General features: G+C 40.3%; 1 protein-coding gene across 1 annotated transcript; it reads left to right on the forward strand.

Annotated features, from left to right (window-relative positions):
* The first annotated feature begins 7,303 nt into the window (after positions 1-7,303).
* LOC109704980 lies at positions 7,304-10,670 on the forward strand. Its single transcript, XM_020225742.1, is given in 2 exon segments — positions 7,304-7,707; positions 7,709-10,670. Coding segments are annotated over 2 exon segments (3,366 nt in total).
* Positions 10,671-11,155: the final 485 nt, after the last annotated feature.

Consider the following 11,155-nt stretch of genomic DNA (forward strand, 5'->3'; position numbering starts at 1 on the left):
CTTTAAAATATAAAATTAGAGTTTAATCCAAAATATTTGAGCTAATCCTAACATATACATCTAGGATGAAAGCTTAAATCAAATCCCATTGGACTTTATCACATATATTTAAAGTTCAAATCAAACTCTAATTCATTTAAGTAGAGTTTAATTTGAATCTAATCTGATTAAATTCCAATGCACATACAGGGAATTTAATCAATCCTTCACCTTAGGGTGAACAATATTGTTGAGCACTGAAACATATGAAGCCCAATCAAATCAATATCTTGGTTCAGAATCAAATTCAATCAACCGTCGTACTGAATTATGTTCATCTTTTATTCAATCACAGCATTACAAAGGTCTCTTAATCGAAGGTGCCNAATGCACATACAGGGAATTTAATCAATCCTTCACCTTAGGGTGAACAATATTGTTGAGCACTGAAACATATGAAGCCCAATCAAATCAATATCTTGGTTCAGAATCAAATTCAATCAACCGTCGTACTGAATTATGTTCATCTTTTATTCAATCACAGCATTACAAAGGTCTCTTAATCGAAGGTGCCCTAACACTTTGTAGGGGTAATTAACAATAGACGCTTGCGTTTATTGGAAGCCATGAATCCACAATACCTGATAACCATATACATATTCAAATATTAATCTGAATCATGAATACTACCCCACGGTGGAAAATCAAAATAAGATCAACCGTGCGAGGTGCGTCATTCGTGGTCGCAGACAAAATGGCACGCCCGGTGGGACATGGCTTCTCCTTCCATCTTTGAGACCGATGATATGCTAATAGAATTGGACGGTAAATATTTAATCTACATTTGTTACTCCCTTGCAGGAGAAATGGCACCTAAGAACACTGCTGCGGGCTCGATGACGATCAAGGCGGGTCAGGTTTCCCTGCCAGCATCCATCCTCACTTTCGGAGCTGCCGGTGCTACGATCCAATTCGGCACCATCCCGGAAGAAGCTAGGGCTGCTGCTATGGCCCCTTTCACTGCTGCTACCAGCACCAACACCGTTAAGACTGTGGTTCCCCGCCTTCCCTCTCGTGGAAGGCGCCCGAATGTCGTCATCCCCAACCCTCCTCGCATTCCAATGAAGGAGAGGATGACTCTCAACCCCTCTCGTGTCCATGTGAGGGAGAGGATCACGCCTATCAGTGCTTCAAAGAGAATGGAGCTACAAGGTAGGCTGGTGTTCCAAAATCGAAGTGAGGGAACATCGCCACTTGATATGGCGCCTAAAGCGTCAGTCTTCAATAGGCTGACGTTCCCCAAGAATGTTGTGTCTCCTATGACAAAGGCATTCAAAACAAATCTTCGCCGTACTTTGAAGCGGCAAGAGATGAACAAGGAACAGAAGCCTCGACAAACCCAACTTACTAGGTTTGTCGTTGGACCTGATGTTTTGGTCCATAACCGATATGCACCCCTGAGGTTTGTGAGGAAAAACTCACCTACGGCCGTTCTGCGCCCAGAGTCAGAAATGGCCCACTTAAAGCCTTGCCCTGCATGTTCTCGTTCGAGAAACAATAACGAGAACCCTGTCTGCAGTCGGATATATAAAGCCTTTAAGGCTGCAAAGGGAAGGATAAACATAGAGAAGAAGATTGAGAAGCCAAAATGGCAGCGAAGATCGACGCTATCCCATGAAGGGAGAAAAACTGAATGGAAACCCAAAACTCTTGCTCAGATTAAAAAGGAAAAATCTGAAGTAGAAAATTTAGAGATTCATACAGTAAGAGTTATTGGGCATACGTCGTCAAGTGAGCCGGTTGACGAAGCTGAAACCATTCAGCAAATGCTTACGAGAGCTGCTGCAAGAAAAGCCGCGGAAGAGAAAGCAAGAGCTAAGGAAGCAAGCTCTTCGCAAAATATAGAGAATAAAGATGATTTACCCCGTGATCTATCTGATCCACGGGAGGAAGAAGAGGTTGTATTCTTCCCGAGGGATCCAAAGGATGCTATAATCGCATCCTTGAAAAAGAAAGTTGATGAGAAAGATAGAGATATCATAAATCTCTATAAGAAAATGGAGGAGGTCATGAGTTTGATGCTAAATGTACAGAAGCAGTTGGAGGATCAACGGCATCAAACCAAGACTCCAGCTCGGACAGAAGCACCCGCACCTCTAGTCATTAATGAACAGACTAAAACAACTGTTCCTAAAGAGACTACCTCTTTGACTAAAGAAGAGATTCATGATTTGATCACTTCTCAAGTTAAAGAGACGGTAGTGGGGGCAAACCCAAAACCAAAAGGGAAAGGACATCCTTATCTATCAGAATATGATAATATACCTTTTCCAGACATATATCAAGTCCCTAAATTCAAAATGTTCTATGGTGTTGGTAACCCTGATCAGCACCTAGCACATTTTAAAGCCATGTGTGGAAATACTGGGAGTAACGGGCCTCTACTCTTACGACAATTTCCACAAAGCTTATCGGGTATAGCCTTTGAATGGTACTACTCCCTCGAGGATGAGTCCATTAAAACTTGGCCCGACATGGAAGAAGCTTTCAAAGCAAAATTCGCCACTGTTAGCGATAAGATTACTATCGCTGATCTGGTAGCCACCAGACGAAGGAAAGATGAAACGATGTTAGATTACATCACACGGTGGCGAAACTTAAGTATAAGGTGTGAACAACCTCTAGATCAGACCCAGGCTGTTGGTCTTGTTATGGGCAACATTGATAATTGGATGGCCCCATTTCTGTGCACATCTAGTTGTTCCACCTTTCATGAATTAATATCAAACGTCTCTAGGTTGGAGAGAACTGATCCCCAAGTCTTAGTAAATGTACAAAAGACAAAAAATGATGATAATAAAAGAGTTGAGGCAAAGATGGCACAGGCTAGACCGGCACAGGCTAGACCGGCCCGCGCGAACATGATAGAAAAAGGTAAAAGGGCAATTACCTCTGTAGTTGAACAGACCCCTGTAAAGCCTATGTTTGGGGGCAATAATCCAAAAGCACCTTCTCTAGAAGAGCGAAGAAATAAAGTGTACCCTTTCAAACGGGAGAAAGTTAAGAAAATATTTAACGATGCTGTTAAAAATGGTCTTCAACTGCCTGAGCCAAAGAAGCCAGAGGATGTGAGGAAAACTGATAATCCAAAATATTGCCTATATCATAGATTAATCAGCCATCCAATTGAAGACTGTTGGGTTTTCAAAGACTGGGTTGAAAAACAATATAAAACCGGCGCAATTACCCTTTCACAGTCGGTATTATCAGAAACGCCAGTCGAAAAGACCAATATGATTGGTGTGGGTGCGAAAAATATAGAAGGAATTGAAAATGCATTTTCTCCCGAGTTTTGGGATATATTCTTATCTAAGAAAACTCGGAAAATGTTAAAATATTTAAAAAAGGTTCCAGGGATAAAGTGGCGAGGCCCTTTAAACCCAGAAGTGCAGTCTGAGGGCAAGCCCATACCTTCAGTCAAAAAATCTAATACTCCAGCCAATTCGAGGCGCAGAATAGCTCGGGCGAAAAAGAATAAGAAATTCGTTGAGCCAGCTGAGCCACAGCATAAGAAACGGCCTATTGAGGAACATATTGACTCAATGGAAGAATATAAACAGGCTGAAAGGGATCCTCTTCTGATTCATGATTTTATTTCCAAAGCAATAGAAGAGGCTAAGAAAAAGAAAAACTCTGATGAAGGAGAAACTCCTGTTGAGGAATGTAAAGAAACAGAAGAGCCTTTTTGGGGAGAGGCTTGCAGAGTTATCACCACGCGACGCGACGATGAAGAAACTTTTCCTTCTGGCCGCGTTAGAGAACAAGAAAGGAATTTCAGAAAAGTTCATAGCCAATTGGCTGAGATAAAAGAAATGACACGCTGCAGCTTTCACAGGGTAAATGATAATATATTGGTTATGAAAGCACGCTTGAATGTAATGTTCTCTATGATGATTGGGATCGAAGCCAGAGTGGAACAATTGATGAAAATTACTCCTCTCCCTCAGCAGACTCTTACAAATCGATCTTCAAATCAGCATTCACCCAATACTTCTCGAAGTGATAAAGGAAAAACCCCTCTTATAGAAACTAAAAACATGGATGGGAAATGTCCGAGAACGGCACTGACAGAAAGAGGGAATTCTCAGTATTCTAACGGCGAAAGTACACCCATGTATTGTCCTTTTCATAAAGTGAAAGGACATAACCTAGAAAACTGTTACGCTTTTCAACATATGAGAAAATCAAAACAGCAGTTTTCTCAATGGACAAATATCAAGCAAAGTACCAGAAGCACAAGCCACGAGAAAAATAAACACAAGACTATTTCTTACACACGGGAGTCATGCCGTGTGATTACAATATCTGATGACGTGTCAGATGACGTGTCAGAAAGCCCTGCGCCGACCCTGGGGGTAAATCAACAGACCTCCACACCAAACGATGATACTATGTTGATCCTTTGGAATTATACGACACTTCAACTTATAATGATCCAATGAAGAAGTTGTATAGAATGGAGTGTCGCTTAATCAGAATGGAGGGAGAAATGAGGAGGCTGCACAATGATATTAACTTCATAAAGATGAATATGAACGGTATGACTGGCGATATAAAGGGCATAGATATTCAAATGAGAACTATAATAGATATGCTCAAGACAGATGCTACTGAAGCATCAAAAAGATGTCGAGTTGAGACATGCCGAGTCATAACTGCGCAAGTTGATTCGGAGCAATTAAAGTCAACAAAAGCCGAATACGATGCAAATTTCCATGAAGCACACATAATTGCTCAAGAAATTAAAAGAATGTCGGTGAGAGGAAATGCAGGGTCATCTTCGCTGAAAAAGAAGAAGAAACCAACTCTAAGCCAGCAGTCAGAGGCTCACCAGAATAATAAACCTCTAATTAAGGAAGGAAAAAAGAAAGTTATGTCGACAGAGTTCTGTTCATATCACAATATATGGGGGCACACCCTAGAAAATTGTCGCCAATGAAAAAAGATGCAGAATCTAACTGTTGACAAGGCGAAGTTAAAGGTCGATCAACCGACAGTTGTCGGGTCCAAAAGTCAACGATGGAAGAGACATCTGCCACGATTTGAGAAACAACAACCCATTACTCTGGAAGAATTCAGAAAAGCATGTTATGATGCTTTCGATGATATGAAACCGCGTTGTTGTTGGTGTGGAGCGAGAGGTTATGCTTATGATGTATGCGTGATACTTCGAGACCATAGAAAAAACAAATCACAGCTCAAAGAGTCGTGTCGAGTAATAACAATCTCTGAAGAGCAATCTGACGACTCTGTAAATCAAGAGAATAGGGTCAGGCAATCTACTGGTGCACGTGAAGATGATGATACCGCATGGCTAGCATACAATACCCCGAGCAGGGATTATGGTGCAAGGAGAATGGAATATCGTCTTCTTGAGATTGACAATGATTTGAGGAGAGTGCAGATTGATGTACGCTCTCTAGCAACAAACATAGATTGTGTGGCCATGGCGGTAAAAAGCATGAAGGAACAATTGAAAGAGATCCTCAACAAGTTGAATACTCTTGAAAAGACTAGAGTCGAAACATGCCAAACTATTACTTGTGGTACTGACTCTAATACTAAGCAAGATAAAGAAGCTGAGGATTCTTTGCAAATCACGCTGAAATCCGGAAAAGTATTACCAGAAAGACAAGGACATCCTCAAAATCTTAAAGATAAAGAAATTCAGATAAATGAAGAGGCACCGACTTCATCAAGTCAAGGGAGATTATCAAAGGTTGACTATAACATACTTTCCCATTTAAGAAAAGTGTCTGCTTTGCTGAGTGTTTATGACGCTCTGATGATGTCCAAAGAACTTCGGGATGTACTCATTTATGCTTTACAAAATCCCGAGCCCTTTTATGCTCATTTTGCTGAGGTGAATATGAAAGAGGCGTTATACGCCAGACATGTCGCCAATGTTATCTTCACTGATGAAGACATGTTGCTGGGAACTGCTTATCACAATAGGCCGTTATATGTGACTGGGACGAGTGATGGAGATAAGATTAATCACATTTTAATCGATCCTGGATCCTCAATCAATATTTTGACTTTAAGAACTTTGAAAAGTTTAGCTCTGAATGTCGATCATCTGTCCTCGGAGAAAATCGTGATCCAAGGCTTTAATCAACATAGCCAAAGAGCTCTCGGGTCGATCATTCTTCCTATAAAATTTGGAGCATTACGGACCGAAGCAAAATTTTATGTGATAAATGCAGATACCTCGTATAAGGCGTTATTGGGACGGCCTTGGCTGCACGAATATAATGTTGTCCCCTCTACTCTTCATCAATGTATGAAATATATTAAGGATGGAGAAGAATTTAGAATTGATGGTGATATACGCCCATTTGGAGTGCATGAAATACGATATGAAGATGCGAGGTATTTTGCAGAATCTGAAAAAGATATAAAGTTGTCTCGCGAACTCGAAGAGGGTAAAGTTCAGAGCGATAAAAAATTGTCAAAGGGAAAGATAAAAATTGAGGATAATAAAGAAAATGTGATTCCACACTTCGGAAGTGATTCAGAAGATTCTGATGATGAAGAACAAGTAAGAAAAATGTTGGAAACATTTTCTTTCAAGTTGAACATGCCCTGGGGAGAAGACTCATCAGAAGATGAAGAGATTTTCTTGACATCCGAGTCAAATATGTTCGTAAGAACTCCTGAATTGATTGAGGATTCTCTAACTATTACTAGAGTTCCATATGGACATATAAAATCTCTTCACATAAATGAGCCAGCAAAAGTGAATGATCTAAAAACCTTCTTTGTACCTCCTCGAGTTGAGAAAATTAGGGAAAAAGAAAAAATAAAGAAGGGGATCCTTTTCTATAAGTCAGATGATTACAAACCCTCTGATCTTATCAAGTTTGATGACTCTGATGAGGAAATATATGAAGATGTCAATATTCCAGCACACTTTTCAAAAAATCTCAAAAACATGATGAATAGCTCAGGATTTCCTGTTAGAAGGTCACGAGCTAGTCGAAAATTTTTTCAGAAAATGTGGAATCCACCGCAAAAAAGAGTTGTGCTTCCGAATGGGCGAACAGTACACACGAGAGGGTTAGGATATCATCAATCTACCCAGGTGTCCAATAAATCTCAGTGCTCTTCTGAGAAAGTTCAGCTCAATCCCTCACCTCCTATGACAGAGATGACCTATAATGATTCATGTGCTATACGACACACCTGCACTATGATCACGATAAAGGATATGGACAGGATGAGGATATCGAGTCAATGAAAGCAAAACTTCTGGAATTAAAAGATGCTCCACAAGAGCTTGAAGACGGGGGGGCAAGCCACCGTTGATGAGCTTATAGAAATAAATTTGGGTAATGAAGAGGATCGAAGACCCACTTATATTAGTGCATTACTTCCAGAAGAAGATCAAGATGTGTTGAAAGCACTATTGATGGAATATAAAGACTGCTTTGCTTGGACGTACAAAGAAATGCCTGGCTTAGATCCAGGTGTGGCTGTTCATAAACTTGCCATTAGTCCAGATGTGGCTCCAATTAAACAAGCTCCAAGAAGGACAAGAGTTGACTTAGAAGAACAGATCATAACTGAGACTAAGAAGCTTATTGAAGCAGGGTTCATCAGAGAAGAAAAATATGCTGACTGGATCGCGAGCATAGTCCCAGTGAAAAAGAAGAATGGTCAAATTCGCATGTGTTGACTTTCGAGATCTAAATAAAGCATGTCCAAAGGATGATTTTCCACTGCCAGTCACCGAACTAATGATCAATAATACTTCAAGTTACGAGATGTTTTCGTTCATGGACGGTTCCTCTGGATATAACCAGATAAAGATGGCACCCGAGGACGAAAAACACACTGCTTTTAGAACTCCAATTGGCATATACTGTTATAAAGTTATGCCCTTTGGTCTGAAAAATACAGGAGCCACTTATCAAAAGGCTATGACGATAATTTTTGATGATTTGCTCCACAAGGTTGTTGAGTGTTATGTTGATGACTTGGTGGTCAAAACTGTGAATAAAGCAAATCATTTTGAAGACTTGAGAACAGTTTTCACCAGATTAAGAAAATATAATTTGAAAATGAACCCTCTCAAATGTGCATTTGGAGTTTATTCGGGCAAATTCCTCGGGTTTATTGTTAGACATAGAGGAATTGAAATCGACCCGGCAAAAATCAAGGCTATCATGGAATTGCCACCTCCAAAGAATTTGAAGCAATTAAGATTCTTTCAAGGAAGATTGGCTTATATCAGAAGGTTTATATCAAATCTATCTGGTAGAATTAAACCGTTTTCCAAATTGGTGAAAAAGGACGCGCCTTTTATATGGGATGATGATTGTCAAACAGCATTTGACAACATTAAGAAATATTTATTAAGTCCCCCAGTGCTTGCTGCCCCTATCCATGGTTGGCCATTAATTTTATATACTGCTGCGCTTGAAGGATCGCTGGGTGCACTCCTTGCTCAAAATAATGAAGAAGGAAAGGAAAGTGCTTTATATTATCTCAGCAGGATGTTGGTGGGGGCAGAAAACTCTTACTCGCCAATTGAAAAGCACTGTCTAGCCCTTATATTTGCCGTTAAGAAATTAAGGCATTATATGTTGGAGCATAAAATCCACTTAATTTCGAGGGTGGACCCACTTAAATTCTTAATGACAAGACCAGTTTTGACTGGAAGGTTGGCAAAGTGGGCTGTTATACTGCTGGAATTTGACATCACTTATGTGCCACAGAAAGCCATCAAAGGTCAAGCACTTGCTGATTTCCTAGCTGCGCACCCAATTCCAGATGACTCACCTTTGGTCTGCGATTTGCCCGATGAGCACATCATGTTTGCTACGGACGACCAACCCTATTGGAAAATGTATTTTGATGGCGCGTCCTCAATTCAACCAGCTTTCAGCCCAAATATTCCTCAAATTAAGGCCGGGATAGGGTTAATCTTTATAACACCTGAAGGAGGCATTTTAAGATACTCATTAGCCCTTTCTGAGCCCCGCACAAATAATGAGGCTGAGTATGAAGCCCTTGTTGCTGGTTTGGAAATTGCAATCCAGTTGAACATACAAAAATTGCATATCTTCGGAGACTCCCAATTAATCATCAACCAAGTTGAAGGGGAGTTTAAAGTACATAAACCTGAGCTGGTCGAATATCAGACGAGGGTAAAATATCTTATGGAGAAAATTCCATATGTAAAAATAGAAAAAGTATCCAGGGCTGTAAATGGAAAAGCCGATGCCCTAGCTAGATTGGCTAAAGAGCTTGCCGATCCCACTATGGATGAAGTCCAAATAACTATACGGAATCGGAAAATATTGTCCCCGGCTGACTTAAATCCAGAAAAAGATACAAAGGAAGCTGAAGTCGCAACTATCGATATAGAAGATGATTGGAGGGAACCTTTCATCGACTTTCTCAAATATAATAAGTTGCCAGAGGAAAAGTCGAGACAGGCACAAATTAAGAAAAGGGCAATGAGATATGTATTTGTTAATGATCAGCTTTATCGCAGATCTTATGATCAATTATGGCTTAAATGTTTATCACCAAATGAGATTAAACAAGTCATGCATGAAGTTCATTCGGGCGTTTGCGGTGCGCACCAATCAGGGCCAAAAATGCGCCTCAAAATTAAACATTTGGGATATTATTGGCCAACAATGATACAAGATTGTATGATGTATGCTAGAAAATGCCATCAATGTCAAATCCACGGTGACTTCATTCATCGACATCCAAACCCTTTGCATCCTACAATCGCCTCATGGCCATTTGATATGTGGGGAACAGATGTGATAGGACCTATCAATCCGCCATCTTCCAGGGGGCATAAATTCATTCTTGCTGCTACAGATTACTTTTCTAGATGGGTTGAAGCAATCCCACTAAGAGAAGTAAAAGCAGATGATATCGTCAAATTCTTTAGAGAAAATATTCTATATCGATTCGGAGTTCCAAGGCGAATTATATCTGACAATGGAACTGCCTTCAGGAGTTTCAAAGTCAATAGATTTGCCACTCAACATAAAATTGATTGGAGATATTCTTCAATATATAATGCAAGGGCTAATGGATTGGCCGAAGCCTTTAATAAGACTTTGACAAAGCTATTGAAGAAAATCATCGGCAAAAATCAAAAGGAATGGCATATGCGGATCATCGAAGCTCTATGGGCCTATCGGACCACATACAGAACGCCAACTCAAGCAACACCCTATTCTTTGGTGTTCGGTGTTGAGGCGGTATTACCACTAGAAGTTGAATTGCCCTCATTACGAATAGCAGTTCAACACGAGTTAACAAATGAAGAAAATGCTCTACTAAGGCTTGATGAGCTAGATGCATTGGATGAAACTCGGTTAACTGCCCAGCAAAATTTGGAGCTATATCAAGCCCAGATGGCGAGAGCATATAATAAGCTCACCCGATACCGCACCTTTAGTGTTGGGGAGCTGGTGCTCGTTCTTCGCAGACCGATTATAATCAATAAACATACTGGGAAGAAGTTTGATCCAAATTGGGAAGGCCCATATGTGGTGGAGAAAGCTTATGAAGGCGGTGCCTACCAATTAATTGACGCCAAAGATGAAAGGCCAATGCCACTTATCAACGGCTGTTTCTTAAAGAAATATTATGTATAAAAAGTGGAGGACATGTTATCTAATTTTTTTAGATAATATAGGTAAAAGATGAGCCACCAGCAGACTTGACTGTCCATATTGGACTTCAAGGGTAAAAATGCAAAAAATTCCCAGCTGTGGTATAACCCCACAGGCAAAATTGGGATCCCCGCTGTGAGAAAACCTTTCGAGGCTCACAGGCAAAAGTTAGGGTAAAGTATCTGGTAAAAAAAACCATATGGGCGCCAGATCACCTAAAATATATTTTGCCTATGACGGAATGCTAACTCACCTTAGGGTCAATTATGTGGCAATTTCGATTGCTTCTCGAGGCAAAAAAAAAAAATCAAACCATGTCTCCTATTACCCAAAATATATTTTCCACTAACTCGCCTTAGGGTCAGTTATGTGTAGCAATTTCAATTGCTTTCAAAAAGACTGAGCATTCTGATATAATTTGATCGCCATGTCGTTAAACTGAACATTCTGATATAATTTGACCGCCA

Source organism: Ananas comosus, unplaced genomic scaffold, assembly GCF_001540865.1.
Source record: "Ananas comosus cultivar F153 unplaced genomic scaffold, ASM154086v1, whole genome shotgun sequence".
Classification (NCBI taxonomy): domain Eukaryota; kingdom Viridiplantae; phylum Streptophyta; class Magnoliopsida; order Poales; family Bromeliaceae; genus Ananas; species Ananas comosus.